This window comes from Oncorhynchus tshawytscha, linkage group LG20 (assembly GCF_018296145.1).
Source record: "Oncorhynchus tshawytscha isolate Ot180627B linkage group LG20, Otsh_v2.0, whole genome shotgun sequence".
Taxonomy (NCBI): Eukaryota; Metazoa; Chordata; class Actinopteri; order Salmoniformes; family Salmonidae; genus Oncorhynchus; species Oncorhynchus tshawytscha.
This window is the reverse complement of record NC_056448.1, coordinates 9,821,248-9,838,761: the sequence shown is the minus strand read 5'-3', so window position 1 is coordinate 9,838,761 and position 17,514 is coordinate 9,821,248. Positions and strand designations below refer to the sequence as shown.

The following is a 17,514-nucleotide window of genomic DNA, read 5'->3' as shown; positions in this document are numbered from 1 at the left end:
CATTCATTTCCAGTGAAACGCTGCGTTTGCCTTGCAGCATTGCATTGCAGAGGCGTAGACCGCTTGCGCTAGAACGACGTGACGTCATTGGGTCAAAGTTTACAGCTATGGCGTCGGGAAATGGAATTGCTTCTCTGGTGAGAATCCACAAGATTAAATAACAGTATTTTAACTTAATGTACATGTAATATACGGGTATATTGTAGCTGCATATATAAGTGAACTGTTAAAGTATATGATGCATGTTTTATTTGGACTGATGCCGGCCTGCTGTTTAAAATGCCACTGGCTAAACGAGGACAACGTTGATTGAGTTAAACATGTGCTTACCATTACACTGCAGCAATATTGAATTACTAATGCTAATGACATTTTGTCGTTATATAAGGTGTGATATCAATTGTAGTACTTTTCTTTTGTAATGGTTATGTTATTCAGGGCGTGGAGGGAGCTACAGCAGCCGCCCAGGCTCTGTCTCTACCAGCTGAGGCTTATGGGAACGATGTGAGTAACACACCGGTGCTATTTAGGTTTCCTCTCTGACACAAACTCACAACACAATAGTTTTCTAGTGTGTTAGTTTCAAAGTTTATTCGCCACGTGCACAGGATACAACAGGTGTAAAACAGTCAAATTAAATTCTTACCTAGAGAACTCTTTCCCAACATTGCAACTAACCTGTGTGTGTGTGCGTGCCTCAGCCTCAACTGGAGGTGATGTGGGCGATGAAGGCTTACAATCATGCAGAGATCTACTTTAATGTGAGTATCTCTTTCTCAGCACCTGAAATCAGGTAAACTACCCACATGGAAAAAATACTACAGTTTACTATAGAATAGTACAGTATTATCTACAAAAAAACTGTAGTAAATACTACAGTTGTGTGCAAAAACACTACAGTATTTAATTTGCATATACCCTGCCCATTTCCCTCGCCCGATATCCCAATTTGTGCCACCCATAAGTGAGAAACCTACATGCTAAGTATAACCATATTGTGTGCCATACAGGTTATAGACAACACTACAGTAAATACTACAGTATATTATTAGTCCTCAAACACTACAGCAAATACTACACCAGTGGATCTACAGGTTGCCTCAGGACCCAAATTGAACCAGGTTGCCTCAGTCGCGACCCAATATACAATCTGGAAAACTATATTGATAGTAAATGTAGCAATTATGACAAGGGAACAACATTCTCACCTCTCATTTTCAATAAATACATTTTGCCCATATTCTTCAAGAATGTTAAACTCGCTGGCTTGAGACCACAAAATCAACCAAAATAGTGCTGCTAATAGATCTATTTTGAAACATTGATAGTTCATATTTTCTTCCAGGTTTGTAGTTTTTTCATTGAAATATAAACTGTATGTATATATTCAAAACCTCCCAGGACCCGAACTGGGGTCACGACCCACCAGTTGAGAATAGCTGTACTACAGTATACAACAGTCCACAAACACTACATTAATTACTTTAGTATAAATAATGTAGTAAACACTAAAGTTAACAGTAAAGTCTGCAAACGCACTATAATACTACAGTATTTAGACCATAGTATGTTTTTTTATGTGGGTAGGTGGAGCAAAATACCAATACTAGCAGCCACATTGCACTGATCTAGTCCTTCCCTCCAGCTAATCGTGTCTGTGTGTGTGTAGCTGATCTCGTCGGTAGACCCCAGTAATCTGAAGCTGACTAAGGTGGATGACCAGATCTATACGTCCTTCAGAGAATCCTTCTCAGACCTCAACATCAAGAACTTGGACCCAGACATGCTCAAAACGGCCGATGCCAAAGAGGTAAGGGACTGGGTGTGTTATAGGTGTCAGAAATACAAAAAGGGACTGCGGAAGAGTGAGAGAGAAACTAACTTAGTCTCTGTGTTGGTGTCTAGAAGTGGCGTCCGTTCTGTAACCAGTTCGATGGGGTGGTGGAGGACTTTAACTACGGGACTTTGCTACGACTTGACTGTGAGAAGGACTACACAGAGGAAAACACCATATTTGGTATGTTCAGCGAGTCACTATTACACATACAAAACGTTGTCACTGTTAAAAAGTGGCATTAGGAGCATAGCAGTGTAAGGGTCCTGTGTAGCCGAGTGACTACACCAGTGTTAACTGCGATCATGTTGTTCCTGCAGCCACCAGGATCCAGTTCTTTGCAATCGAGATCGCTAGGAACAGAGAAGGATTCAACGCCCCTGTATTTCAGGCCAAAAAACAGCCTTCTTAACCCATACCCTATAACCTTCTTAGCATAGTCTCCAACACCCTTGTAAACCCAACCAAGGAAGAGTTAACAGCCCTGGTTTGACACCCTACCTTTTGACCTAGGTATGGGATACTCTGAACCCCACAACTTCTAACCCAGGAACAGATAACATTTCAACAGCCCTGGTTACCAGGCTTAACATCCCCATTGCTTGACATCCATCTCCCTACACTTTTCCTGTGATCGTCGACTGGATACTAGACCAGTGGCACGTTCAGCAGGGCACCACGTTGTGGAACGTTCATAGATATATAGAACAATGACTTATCTGCAACGTTTGCTTACTGAGGGTGGCCCAGAGGTCCACACTGCAGCCTGCATCCCACTGTGCATGAGTGCGTGTACTGATGTCCAAACTGAGCATGGTAGCTACAGAGCCTTCAGAAAGTATTCACACCCCTTGGTTTTCCACATCTTGTTACAGCCTGAATTTAAAGTGGAAGTTGTGATTGTGTCACTGGCCTACACAATTCCCAATAATGTCAGTGGAATTATGTTTTTAGAAAATCTAATGCCTTGAGTCAAGTATTCAACCCCTTATATGGCCAGCCTAAATAGGTTCAGGAGTAGAAATGTGTTTAGCATGATTTAACGACTACCTCATCTCTGTAACCCACAGATAATTGTAAGGTCCCTCAGACGAGCAGTGAATTTCAAACACAGATTTATCCAGACCAGGGAGGTTTTCCAATGTCTCAAAGGGTAGATGGGTAAAAAAAAAAAAAACATTGAATATCCATTTGAACATGGTTAAGTTATTACACTTTGGCTGTTGAATCGATACACCCAGTCACTACAAGGATAAATGCAGCCTTCCTAACTCCGTTGCTGGAGAGGAAGGAAACCACTCAGGGGATTTCACCATGAGGCCAATAGTGAATTTAAAGTTAGTTTAATGGCTGTGATAGAAAATTGAGGATGGATCAACATTGTAGTTCCTCCACAATAACTGAAATGACAAGAGTGAAAACACACATTCTCCAAAAAATGTATACCGTTTGCAATAAGGCACCAACGTAAAACTGCAAACAATTGGCTAAGAAATTAACTTTGTCCTGAATACAAAGCATTGTTTGAGGCAAATCCAACATCACTGAGTACCACTTAATATTTATGACTAGGGAGTTTGGGATACAAATAAACAGAATAGAGCTAAGCACAGGTGAAAACCTGGTTGTCTGCTTTCCAACATACACTGGGAGACATTCACCTTTCAGCAGGACAATAACCTAAAACACAAGGCTAAATATGGTTGCTTACCAAGATGACATTGAATGTTCCTGAGTGGCATAGTTGACTTAAATGGCTGTCTAACAATGACCAACTTGACAGAGCTTGAAGAATTTTGAAGAGAATGTGCATATTATACGATTCTAACATGAATTGACTCAGGGTGTTGAATACTTGTCTAAAAAATATAATTTTCCCACTTTGACATGAGTATTGTGTAGATTGTGTGAACAATGACTTTTTTATCCCACGGTGTGAATACTTTAAGGCGTTGTATATGTAATTAGGTTCTCTAATTTGTGGCAATAATTTCTGGGTATGTTCTTGTACAGTTTGTTTCAAATGACATTCTTTATAGTGAACCACTTTGACCAGTGTGCTGGCTAAAAGTGGTGCACTATATTGGAAAATGGGGTGTCCTTTTTGATTTGCCCGGTGTGTGTATCCGACCACATTCACTGACTGGTTGCGTGAATGTTAAAAATACAAATCTGAATAAATGGATGTCTGGAATCAGCATGTAGCCTGTGTTTGTTTAATCCTTATGACGATATTGTCTGCACCACACACTAAAGACATTACCCCATGTTGTGCAGTGGAAGAACTGACAGCGCGGTATACAAACCAAATGACGTTTATTTGCAGTCAATGATGACACTATAATATGTAGCCGACATCCACACAACTCAACCAAGCTACCGATCCAACACACACTCACATCAGAGAACCAAGCTACTGATCCAACACACACACACACAAACTTCAGGGAACCAAAACAATAGAAACCAGAAGTCAAATCAACATGGTTAGAGATGAGCTAGTCGTCACAAACAGTTAGCAGCAACATCTGTAGAGTAGCACAAGTTGCTAATGAACTCTGAACCCCCATCTCCTCTAATACACAGTTCTGTATTCTTATTCCTATCATCCATATCCCTGTAATACACTGCTCTGTTCTACTAAAGGTTGCATTCTTCATTTAATCATTTAGAAATAAACAATCCTTCAGGGAGCTTGGAGACGAGTGCTGAAAGTTCTAGAATTTCCTGGTAGGTTCTGGCTGGAGCTCACCGCTCCTTCACAGCACCCTAGGAGGCCACACACACCTCACACTAACACACCAGAGACTGCAGTGACGCTCCTATCCGTCGAGTTATCAGATCTGTGACCCCTACACACTAGCCTGCTCAGACACTTCACCCCTCCCCTAAACCCAACTAACTCCCTTAAGGTTAGTGTCAGCTCCAACCAGCCTACCAGAGGGTAAAGTGGAGCATAACCTTAACCCATTTAACCCTGCCCCACACCCAAATCCTAACGGAACAAGTAATCATTTTCTAGGCAAAGTGTCTCGGTGCTAGGGTTAGTGTCTAGGGAGTAAAGGGGGGTGGGTATTTACAGCGCTCCAACTAAAAGGCCAGAGGAAATGTACAACACAGCCACTCTTTCTCTGCCCTTTTGCAGCTCTAGTGCTCTCTCATCCCCTGTAGAAAGTTTGCTCCCCACAGACAAACAGGTGCACTGACTCACTACACTGTAAAAAGTTCAATCACACGTTTCTCATTTTGTTTTAAATTCAATCAATATAAACATTGTTCAAAATGTTATGAAAAAAAATGTACACTTGTTTTGTTGTTTCTATACAAGGCAGGCAGAAGCAGAGAACTACATTTACCAGCTTCCCCCTTTTCACCCACTCTCCTTTCATCCCTCCCTCTCCTCTCCCGCCAGAATGTGTAGAGGTATCCTCCGTCCATCCTCCTCCTCCTCTCCTCCCAGCAGAGCGACCTGCGGTGACCTCTACAAACTGGCTTTAAAATAGATCTGTATATTTATAGGCTTCTATAAAAAGGAGGGGGGAACCAAAAGGGGGAGGAGAGGAAGGGTGAGAGGAGGGGTTGAGTTGGGAGGGGGAAGCTGCTCTGTGTGGAGCAGGAGTGCGTGGAAGGTCAGCTCATCATGTCATTGCTGTTGACGCCGTAAGAAGAGTTCTTCATGCTGTCGTTCACCTCCCTCCGGAACACCGACAGATTCTGGGTGAACCTGCACAGATTAATACAGAGAGAGTTAACAGTGACTGTGCACACCGATAGCACGTGTGGAGAGAGGGTCGCTGGGATTGTGTGTACCTGTCTCGGTTCTTGGTTAGCAGATTGCGTTCTATCCCCTCCATCAGGTTTTCAAAGCAGAGATGCATGGCCTGCTGCTTCTCTGGAGGCTGGCTGTTCACAATACTGTTTCTCAAGTCTGCAAAATACTACACACCCAGACAAAAATTCAGCTTCTCTGATCGGACAAATACTTCAGGAATGGAGGTATATACACACACACACAGGTAGAGGCTGTGTCAGGATTTTGTCATTTTTTACCAGGATCGTCCACTCAGCAACAAGCAAAAAAATCCCATGACAAACGTAAGTCGATCTCAGATTGATTTGTCTGGGACCAAGTTAACCTCCCCTTTCATGTAAGATAGTAATTAGCATAATGCTTTTAGGGAAAGGGGTTCATTTTGAACATGTATTTAACTTGCTTAGGGGGTCTGGGGTCTTCCCCGGGATCATTTATGTAGGACAGAAGCTAAAAAGACAATCTAATCCAAAATTAATTAAAAATAATGACACCATCTAAAATATAATTTCCACCTCCAGAAATATGCCCAATAACATACTGGACCATACATGGTCTATACTATCAAAGGTGTTATAAGCAATAAGCATGATCACCTGTAGCCCAACTAATGCAGCATAATGGCAAAAAATAAATGTACATAGGCTGAAGCATGGGGTTTGTTCTTCTGCATTTACCCCACTGGACACAACCTCCTAATTATTATTAACTCCCCAAAAAGTTCTCTTGGGGGGGGTTCTATTACAAAGTATGTGATTGCACTTTTAAAGACACCGTTGCCCCTTTAAGAGCTCTGTTGCGCAGCTGCACCTAAATCTCACTTGTAACTGCATTTGTAAAATGTCACACGCGCAATTGAAGGAGTAGAAGAGAATTCAACGTGGTATGGTGGTAGCAATGGAAAACTGGGATCAACAGTTTACATTTAAAAAAAAATAAAAAAAATCCTTCTTTAACCCGTGTCCTCCCCTTCATCTACACTGGGATCATTGCTTTCACCTGGTCAGTCATGGAATGAGACTAACCAGGTGTTCCTAATGTTTTGTATGTCAGTTCAGTGCACACAAGAGAAAATATACACTATCATTCAAAAGTTTGTGGTCACTTGTAAAATGTCCTTGTTTTTGAAAGAAAAGCAATTTTTTTGTCCGTTAAAAATGACATCAAATTGATCATATACAGTGTAGACATTGTTAATGTTGTAAATGACTATTGTAGCTGGAAACGGCAGATTTTTGATCGAATATCTACACAGGCTCATTATCAGCAACCATCACTCCTGTGTTCCAATGGCACGTTGTGTTAGCTAATTCAAGTTTATAATTTTAAAAAGGCTAATTGATCATTAGAAAACCCTTTTGCAGTTGTTAGCACAGCTGAAGACTTGCGCCGATTAAAGAAGCAATGGCCTTCTTTAGACTAGTTGAGCATCTGTAGCATCAGCATTTGTTGGTTCTATTCCATGCGAGAAATTGCCAAGAAACAGAAGATCTCGTACAACGCTGTGTGCAACTCCCTTCACAAAAACAGCGCAAACTGGCTCTAACCAGAATAGAAAGGAGTGGGAGGCCCCGGTGCACAACTGAGCAAAAGGACAAGTACATTAGCGTGTCTAGTTAGAGAAACAGACACCTCAAGTACTCAACTGGCAGCTTCATTAAATAGTACCCGCAAAACACCAGTCTCAATGTCAACAGTAAAGAGACGACTCCGGGATGCTGGCCTTCTAGGCAGAGATGCAAAGAAAAGGCCATATCTCAGACTGGCCAATAAAAATAAAATATTAAGATGGGCAAAAGAACAGACACTGGATAGAGGGAGATTCGAAAAAAGTGATCTGGGCAGACTAATCTGCTTTGGTGGAAGGAAATTTAAGAGTATCACTCCATTTTGCAACGCCATACCTTGCACTTAATTGGAGCAAATTTCCTCCTACAACAGGACAATGACCCAAAGCACAGCTCCAAATTATGCAATAACTATTTAGGGAAGAAGCAGTAAACTGGTATTCTGTCTATAATGGAGTGGCCAGCAGTCACCGGATCTCAACCCTATTGAGCTGTTGTTGGAGCATCTTGACCACATGATACGTAAGAAGTACACATCAAGCCAATCCAACTCATGGGAGGTGCTTCAAGAAGCATGGGGTGAAATCTCTTCAGATTATCTCAACAAATTGACAACTAGAATGCCAAAGGTCTGCAAGGCTGTAATTGCTGAAAATGGAGGATTCTTTGACAAAAGCAAAGTTTGAAGGACACAATTATTATTTCAATGAAAAATAATTATTTATAACCTTGTCAATGTCTTGACTATACTTCCTATTCATTTTGGAACTTATTTCATGTATGTTTTCATGGAAAACAAGGACATTGCTAAGTGACACCAAACTTTTTAACGGTAGTATAGTGTATTTCATAAAACAGACATGATTCTGATTTAGGCCATGTCATTTTCAAACAAGCCCCACAGAGATTTTTCTTGCAGATCTCAAAAATGGCCTCTCCAGAATCCATATGACGAAAAATCCTTTAACCCCTGCACATGTGTTCCAGGGATGGGTGGGATAGTGGGTGTGTGGTTGTGTACCTGTACCTTCTCGTTGAGCAGGATGAGGCCCAGTAGAGGTCTGGACATGGACCACTGGTTCCTGCAGTCCTCAAAGATGATGATGTTTAACACCGTGGACAGCATCTGTAGGACAAACACACAGATTGATTAGTGTGTGTGTTTGTGTTAGTGATGCACGGGTCAGCTGTTTGTTCACCAGCACCCACCCGTAATTACTAATAACCCATCCGTCCAACTATGTGATAGTGAAATCCTGAGGCCTGACCCTAACCCGCAAATATAGAAATTGCACTGTACAGTTAGTTCCCTTTTTTGTCTCTCGTTTTTACTCAACATTTTTGTATTGAACAGTAGCCTAATGTTTGCTGAAACCAAAAAAAAAAAAAAAAAAAAAAAAAGGTACACAATAGCCTAAACCAGGGATGGGAAACTGGCAGCCCGCTCAGATCATTGATTTTGTTAGTCTCACTCAGATACACTACATGATGAAAAGTATGCTCGTCAAACATCCCATTCCAAAATCATTGGCATTAATATTAAGATGGTCCCACCTTTCCTGCTATAACAGCCTCTACTGTTCTGGGAACATCACTGCGGGCACTTGTTTCCATTCAGTCACAAGAGCATTAGTGAGGTCGGGCACGGATGTTGGCCGATTATGCCTGGCTCTCAGTCGATGTTCTAATTCATCCCAAAGGTGTTCGATGGTGTTGAGGTCAGGGCTCTGTGTAGGCCAGTCAAGTTGCTCCACACTGATTGACAAACCATTTCTGTATGGACCTCCCTTTATGCACTGGGGCATTCTCATGCTAAAAAAGGAAACGGCCTTCCCCAACCTGTTGCCACAAAGTCGGAAGCACAGAATCGTCTTCAGCACTCGACGGTCCTGTTCTGTGAGCTTGTGTGGCCTACCATTTCGCGGCTCACCCGTTGTTGTTGCTCCTAGATGTTTCCACTTCACAATAAAAGCACTTACAGTTGAACAGGGCAGCACTTGCAGGGCAGACACTTGTTGGAAAAGGGGCATTCTATGACGGTGCAACATTGAAAGTCACTGAGCTCTTCAGTAAGGCCATTCTTACAGTCAATTTTTGTCTATGAAGATTGCATGGCTGGTGGCTCGATTTTATACACCTGTCAGCAACAGGTGTGGCTGAAATAGCAGAATCCACTCATTTGAAAGAGTGTCCACATACTTTTGTATATATAGTGTATCATATTAAAACCTGCAAACATCTCTCTCCACCCTATGGAACAATTTGTAGAATTGCAGCAAACATGCTTTAAAAAAAGCTACTTTCTCTCTATGCCCCAAGGCAAAATGTGTACAATTGCACAAAATTAACTCTGTGGATCCCACCCCCAAAGTTGCCCATCCCTGGCCTAAACTGACACCATGTGCATGCCTTTATGAAAATGCACTGTACAATGAGGCGATTTGCCTACTTTGTCTTCCTTTCTTTTGCAGCACAGTTGAGAAACAGAATAGCACCCATTAGAGGTCTTCACAGGTCCAAAATGTTGGACCAGTGGCTTTCCCACCTAACCCAATATGCATAAATAGAAATAAATAAAACTGGGGCCTGTTCTGAATGGACTCGAGGACAGTCAGACCAGTTCGGAAAAAGGACTGAGGAAAAACAGACCCAGATCGTCTACTACTGCTGCAAAGAGATAGGCGTACAGAAGGAGACTAAATAGTTAATTTCAATCAGAATATTTTTGATAAAGATGAGCATTATATATTGTTACATTAAAGGAGTTACTCTGGTAGGCCTAAAACATTCTTCCTCACATCAAGTTCAACTGTCGAGGTAGTTGGAGCACCGGTTTACACAGGCTAAAGCCTATCATAGCCACAACACACCAAATGTTCACAAAAGTTTCCAAACTTTATTAGGGTAATAACAAAAGTAAGTAAAGCCATTGTTTATAGGGAAAATATGAACAGGTTATTAAATTGCAGCATTACATTGTTAATTTTTTCATCTCGGTCTACTTGTTTTTTTCTTTTCATGGTTTGAGTGCGATTAACAATCGTAATTCCATTATACTGCTGCAAACACAACATTAAAGTTAGAACTTAATTTAGCCAAAGAAAATGGCTCAACAGAATAAAAAAAATACTTGTTGCATATTTAAAGAAACTGGTTTAAACCTTCACAAAAGTTTTGAACAGCCTATATTGCAGCAATTAGGCTTACCAACAAAAGGCGAGTGCCTGTACTATAGGCTACCCAACAAAATGACAGCAATAGGCTAATGATATTATTTATTTTACAACTGGCCTACTTACAGTGCATTCGGAAAGTATTCAGACCCCGGGACTTTTCCCAAATATTGTTATTCTAAAATGGAATCTATTTTAATCTACACACAATACCCCATAATGACAAGGCAAAAGCCGGTTCTTTGACATTTTTGTAAATGTATTCAAAATAAAAAACTGAAATATCATGTGTGTTTGTACCTGTTGGATCATCTCTGGGTGTTGCTGCATGATGTGTAGGAAGCGGTCATCTGTTGCCATAGCTGCAGGTCGTTTCTTAGTGGAGCGAGACAGCTGAATAGAAATAAGACATTTTATTTACATTCATATCAACACAGAACATACAGGTATAATGTCATATGAATAGATCTATATGGAGGCAGTTGTTACCTGTTTGAACAGGTAGGTGACGATGTGGTCCAGACTGGAACAACACCCAGTACACACCATGGTATCTATAACAAAACACACACACACACACACACACACACACGTTAGTCACACACATTTTTCAACCACTCCACAAATCTTGTTAAACTATAGTTTTGGCAAGTCGGTTAGGACATCTACTTTGTGCATTACATGTAATTTTTCCAACAATTGTTTACAGACAGATTATTTCACTGTATCACAATTCCAGTGGGTCAGAAGTTTACATACACTAAGTTGATTGTGCCTTTAACTTCTTGGATATAGGGGGAGCTATTTTAATTTTTTGGAAGAAAAACGTTCCCGTTTTAAACATGATATTTTGTCACAAAGATGCTCAACTATGCATAAAATTGACAGCTTTGGAAAGAAAACACTCTGACGTTTCCAAAACTGCAAAGATATTGTCTGTGAGTGCCACAGAACTGATGTTACAGAAAAAACCCAGATAACAATCCAATCAGGAAGTGCCGCATTTTTTGAAACCGCCTCATGGCAATGACTCCTTATATGGCTATATGGCTGTGAATGGGCCACGAATGAGCTTAGGCTTTCTGTCACTTCGCCAAGGTGTCAACAGCATTGTGATGTATTTGTAGGCATATCATTGGAAGATTGACCATAAGAGACTACATCTACCAGGTGGTCGCTTGGTGTACTCCGTTGCAATTATTGCGTAATCTCCAGCTGCAGTATTATTCCATTCGCTTCTGATGAGAAACCAACTGTCACGACAGATATATTATTGAATAGATGTGAAAAACACCTTGAGGATTGATTCTAAACAACGTTTGCCATGTTTCTGTTGATATTATGGAGCTAATTTGGGAAAAAGTTTGGCGCTGTAGTGACTGCATTTTCCGGTCCTTTTCTTAGCCAAACGTGATGAACAAAACGGAGCTATTTCGCCAACACAAATAATCTTTTTGGAAAAAATGAACATTTGCTATCTAACAGAGTCTCGTCATTGAAATCATCCGAAGTTCTTCAAAGGTAAATGATTTTTATTTGAATGCTTTTCTTGTTTTTGTGAAAATGTTGCCTGCTGAATGCTAGGCTTAATGCTATGCTAGGCTATCAATACTCTTACACACATGCTTGTGTAGCTTTGGTTGAAAAGCATATTTTGAAAATCTGAGATGACAGTGTTGTTAACAAAAGGCTAAGCTTGTGTTTCAATATATTTATTTAATTTCATTTGCGATTTTCATGAATAGGAAACGTTGCGTTATGGTAATGAGCTTGAGGCTATGATTACGCTCCCGGATACGGGATTGCTCGTCGCTAGAGGTTAAACAGCTTGGAAAATTACAGAAAATGTAGCCATGGCTTTATAAGCTTCTGATAGGCTAATTGACATAATTTGGGTCAATTGGAGGTGTACCTGTGGATATATTTCAAGGCTTACCTTCACACTCAGTGCCTCTTTGCTTGACATCATGGGAAAATCAAGAGAAATCAGCAAAGACCTCAGAAAAAAATTGTAGACCTTGACAAGTCTTGTTCATCATTGGGAGCAATTTCCAAACGTCTGAAGGCACCACGTTCATCTGTACAAACAATAGTACGCAAGTATAAACACCATGGGACCACACAGCCGTCATACCGCTCAGGAAGGAGACGGGTTCTGTCTCCTAGAGATGAACGTACTTTGGTGGGAAAAGTGCAAATCAATCCCAGAACAGCAAAGGACCTTGTGAAGATGCTGGAGGAAACAGGTACAAAAATATCTATATCCACAGTAAAACGAGTCCTATATCGGCATAACCTGAAAGGCCGCTCAGCAAGGAAGAAGCCACTGCTCCAAAACTGCCATAAAAAAAGCCAGACTACGGTTTGCAACTGCACATGAGGACAAAGATAGTACTTCTTGGAGAAATGTCCTCTGGTCTGATGAAACAAAAATAGAACTCGTCGGCCATAATGACCATTGTTATGTTTGGAGGAAAAAGGGGGAGGCTTGCAAGCTGAAGAATACCATCCCAACCGTGAAGCACAGAGGTGGCAGCATCATGTTGTGGAGGTGCTTTGCTGCAGGAGGGACTGGTGCACTTCACAAAATAGATGGCATCATGAGGCAGGAAAATTAGGTGGATATATTGAAGCATCATCTCAAGACATCAGTCAGGGAGTTAAAGCTTTGTCGCAAATGGGTCTTCCAAATGGACAATGACCCCAAACATACTTCCAAAGTTGTGGCAAAAAAGCTTCAGGACAACAAAGTCAAGGTATTGGAGTAGCCATCACAAAGCCCTGACCTCAATCCCATAGAATATTTGTGGGCAGAACTGAAAAAGCATGTGCGAGCAAGGAGGCCTACAAACCTGACTCAGTTACACCAGCTCTGTCAAGAGGAATGGTCCAAAATTCACCCGACCTATTGTGGGAAGCATGTGGAAGGCTACCCAAAACATTTGACCCAAGTTAAACAATTTAAAGGCAATGCTACAGAATACTAATTGAGTGTATGTAAACTTCTGACCCACTGGGAATGTGATGAAAGAATTCAAACCTGAAATAAATCACTCTACTATTATTCTGACATTTCACATTCTTAAAATAAAGTGGTGATCCTAACTGACCGAAAACAGGGAATTTTTACTAGGATTAAATGTTAGGAATTGTGAAAAACTGAATTTAAATGTATTTGGCTAAGGTGTATGTAAACCTCCAACTTCAACTGTATACAGTGTGGTAAAAAAGTATTTAGTCAGCCACCAATTGTGCAAGTTCTCCCACTTAAAAAGACGAGAGAGGCCTGTAATTTTCATCATTGGTACACTTCAACTATGACAGACAAAAAGAGAGAAAAAAACTCCAGAAAATCACATTGTAGGATTTTTTATGAATTTATTTGCAAATTATGGTGGAAAATAAGTATTTGGTCACCTACAAACAAGCAAGATTTCTGGCTCTCACAGACCTGTAACTTCTTCTTTAAGATGCTCCTCTGTCCTCCACTCTTACCTGTATTAACCTCTAGAGACGAGCAATCCCGTATCCGGGAGCGTATTCATAGCCTCAAGCTCATTACCATAACGCAACGTTTCCTATTCATGAAAATCGCAAATGAAATTAAATAAATTGAAACACAAGCTTAGCCTTTTGTTAACAACACTGTCATCTCAGATTTTCTAAATATGCTTTTCAACAAAAGCTACACAAGCATAGCCTAGCATAGCATTAAGCCTAGCATTCAGCAGGCAACATTTTCACAAAAACAAGAAAAGCATTCAAATAAAAATCATTTACCTTTGAAGAACTTCAGATGATTTCAATGACGAGACTCAGTTAGATAGCAAATGTTCATTTTTTCCAAAAAGATTATGTGTTCGCGAAATAGCTCCGTTTTGTTCATCACGTTTGGCTAAGAAAAAGACCGGAAAATGCAGTCACTACAACGCCAAACTTTTTTCCAAATTAGCTCCATAATATCGACAGAAACATGGCAAACGTTGTTTAGAATCAATCCTCAAGGTGTTTTTCACATCTATTCAATAATATATCAGTCGTGACAGTTGGTTTCTCATCAGAAGCGAATGGAAAAATACTGCAGCTGGAGATTACGCAATAATTGCAACGGAGGACACCAAGCGACCACCTGGTAGATGTAGTCTCTTATGGTCAATCTTCCAATGATATGCCTACAAATACATCACAATGCTGTCGACACCTTGGGGAAGCGACAGAAAGCCTAAGCTCATTCGTGGCCCATTCACAGCCATATAAGGAGTCATTGCCATGAGGCGGTTTCAAAAAATGCGGCACTTCCTGATTGGATTTTTATCTGGGTTTTTTCTGTAACATCAGTTCTGTGGCACTCACAGACAATATCTTTGCAGTTTTGGAAACGTCAGAGTGTTTTCTTTCCAAAGCTGTCAATTATATGCATAGTCGAGCATCTTTGTGACAAAATCTTGTTTAAAACGGGAACGTTTTTCATCCAAAAATTAAAATAGCGCCCCCTATATCCAAGAAGTTAATGGCACCCGTTTTAACTTATCAGTATAAAAGACACCTGTCCACAACCTCAAACAGTCACACTCCAAATTCCACTATGGCCAAGACCAAAGAGCTGTCAAAGGACACCAGAAACAAAATTGTAGACCTGCACCAGCCTGGGAAGACTGAATCTGCAATAGGTAAGCAGCTTGGTTTGAAGAAATTAACTGTGGGAGCAATTATTAGGAAATGGAAGACATACAAGACCACTGATAATCTCCCTCGATGTGGGGCTCCACGCAAGATCTCACCCCGTGGGGTTAAAATGATCACAAGAACGGTGAGCAAAAATCCCAGAACCACACGGGGGGACCTAGTGAATGACCTGCAGAGAGCTGGGACCAAAGTAACAAAGCCTACCATCAGTAACACACTACGCCGCCAGGGACTCAAATCCTGCAGTGCCAGACGTGTCCCCCTGCTTAAGCCAGTACATGTCCAGGCCCGTCTGAAGTTTGCTAGAGAGCATTTGGATGATCCAGAAGAAGATTGGGAGAATGTCATATGGTCAGATGAAACCAAAATATAACTTTTTGGTAAAAACTCAACTCGTTGTGTTTGGAGGACAAAGAATGCGGAGTTGCATCCAAAGAACACCATACCTACTGTGAAGCATGGGGGTGGAAACATCATGCTTTGGGGCTGTTTTTCTGCAAAGGGACCAGGACGACTGATCCGTGTAAAGGAAAGAATGAATGGGGCCATGTATCGTGAGATTTTGAGTGAAAACCTCCTTCCATCAGCAAGGACAATGAAGATGAAACGTGGCTGGGTTTTTCAGCATGACAATGATCCCAAACACACCGCCTGGGCAATGAAGGAGTGGCTTCGTAAGAAGCATTTCAAGGTCCTGGAGTGGCCTAGCCAGTCTCCAGATCTCAACCCCATAGAAAATCTTTGGAGGGAGTTGAAAGTCTGTGTTGCCCAGCAACAGCCCCAAAACATCACTGCTCTAGAGGATATCTGCATGGAGGAATGGGCCAAAAGTACCAGCAACAGTGTGTGAAAACCTTGAAGACTTACAGAAAACATTTGACCTCTGTCATTGCCAACAAAGGGTATATAACAAAGTATTGAGATAAACTTTTGTTATTGACCAAATACTTACTTTCCACCATAATTTGCAAATAAATTCATAAAAAATCCTACAATGTGTGATTTCTGGATTTTTTCCCCCTCATTTTGTTAGTCATAGTTGAAGTGTACCTATGATAAATTACAGGCGTCTCTCATCTTTTTAAGTGGGAGAACTTGCACAATTGGTGGCTGACTAAATCATTTTTTGCCCCACTGTATACTACCCAGTACAGTGTGGTGCAGTGTGTGTGTGTATATATATTACCCAGTGCAGTGAGTCCCTCGGAGATAGATGACAGTATGTACATGACGACATGCGGCTCTAGAGAAGCAATGAAGTTCATGTGATCCTGAGTCAACACCTCCAACAGACTGTAGAACGACTGGCTCAACTTGGGATAGTCCTGGAGGGAGGGATGCAGACAGGAGAGCAAAGGAGAGTTGGTACAAGTTTTGCTGGAACTGCCATTGTCAGATTGTATATTTACAATGTTCAGAGAAATAGATCACTGTATGTATGTATCTACCAGCAGGTCGCTGTGTGGTATGGACAGCAGCAGTTTGATGAAGGTTTGTAGTGCGTTGTCCAGTGCGTCATCTCCATAGAGACGGAACACCCCGAAATTGACGTAGTTCCCAGAAAGCACAGCCTTCAGCATAGAGAAGCACACACTGACACCCTTCAGCTTCACACTGTACACCTGGTCCTTAGGCACCTCCCCGATGGTCAGGATACGATTACCTGGAAAAGGGGAGAGGGAGAACCAAGGAAATGAACATAAAATTGTGTGGCTGACCAACCAAATCACAATGCTCCAGTGAACAGCAACTGTTGCAATAAGACACAATAAACTGTTGCAATAAGACATGTTTTACCATAGGTGGTGATCATCTTGCTGGTTTCTCTGAACAGCAGGATTCCGTTGGGCGACGACACGTCAAACTGTAACCTCTGTGACCTGGAAACAAAGAGTTCAGGATTCCTATTTTCCAGAAAAATCGAACAAACCATCCCAAGACTTTCCCAGATATCCCGAGATTCTATTTCAAACCGGAAATGGTATCTAAAAGCATATAATACCAGCAAGGGGAAAATGGACAATTATACCACTGTAAATTGAGAAATACACAGAGGAATCTAACGGTTTCTTGTTGTGTTGCAATTGAATCAACTCAAAGTTCTTTCAAAGTCATCCTACTACTTAGTTGCTGTAGCTTATAGTTTGAATGTAGGCCTATGAAGCACTGTTGGCCAAATGGTAAAATAATTGTAGGTTATTACAGCTAGTGAAAATGATGGTAATTTTACTGTCGACAGAAAGATGTCACCCAGCTTGTATGCCCTCTCCTCTCCCCTTTAAGAGCAGCTGCCTGGCTATCAGGGCAATTGGGAAGATTCTGACTGTATATGATAAGCGAGTTATGTGGGGACTTTGTTTAGCGCAGCATTAGATACACAAGAGTATGTGGACACCCCTTCAAAATGAGTGAATTCAGGTATTTCAGCCACACCCGTTGCTG

General features: G+C 41.2%; 2 protein-coding genes across 5 annotated transcripts in view; one reads left to right on the top strand and one right to left on the bottom strand.

Annotated features, from left to right (window-relative positions):
- Positions 1-4,031, top strand: LOC112219580 (protein PBDC1). Its single transcript, XM_024380936.2, has 6 exons — positions 1-137; positions 439-504; positions 702-761; positions 1,670-1,810; positions 1,906-2,017; positions 2,155-4,031. The coding sequence occupies exons 1-6, from the start codon at positions 108-110 to the stop codon at positions 2,244-2,246; spliced, it is 501 nt and encodes a 166-aa protein (XP_024236704.1). The 5' UTR covers positions 1-107; the 3' UTR covers positions 2,247-4,031.
- A 102-nt stretch (positions 4,032-4,133) lies between these two features.
- The window catches only part of LOC112219579 (exportin-7), a 32,968-nt gene continuing 19,587 nt past the window's right edge, over positions 4,134-17,514 (bottom strand). For 2 of the 4 annotated variants that reach the window (XM_024380932.2, XM_024380933.2), the window contains exons 22-29: positions 16,870-16,952; positions 16,521-16,735; positions 16,259-16,397; positions 10,876-10,940; positions 10,687-10,779; positions 8,235-8,339; positions 5,645-5,772; positions 4,134-5,558 (exon numbers count right to left, since the gene is read on the bottom strand). In XM_024380932.2, coding sequence (XP_024236700.1) covers positions 5,465-5,558; positions 5,645-5,772; positions 8,235-8,339; positions 10,687-10,779; positions 10,876-10,940; positions 16,259-16,397; positions 16,521-16,735; positions 16,870-16,952 — 922 coding nt within the window. In that variant the 3' untranslated portion in view covers positions 4,134-5,464. The remainder of the gene's footprint in view (positions 5,559-5,644; positions 5,773-8,234; positions 8,340-10,686; positions 10,780-10,875; positions 10,941-16,258; positions 16,398-16,520; positions 16,736-16,869; positions 16,953-17,514) is intronic. The other 2 variants (XM_024380934.2, XM_024380935.2) reach the window with 1 other exon arrangement.

Bases quoted from the DNA above. Each gene is read 5' to 3' on its own strand.
- LOC112219580 (XM_024380936.2), top strand. From the start codon at position 108: ATGGCGTCGGGAAATGGAATTGCTTCTCTG. The intron at 138-438 runs GTGAGAATCCAC...TATGTTATTCAG, and splicing joins GAAATGGAATTGCTTCTCTG to GGCGTGGAGGGAGCTACAGC. The intron at 505-701 runs GTGAGTAACACA...TGCGTGCCTCAG, and splicing joins CTGAGGCTTATGGGAACGAT to CCTCAACTGGAGGTGATGTG.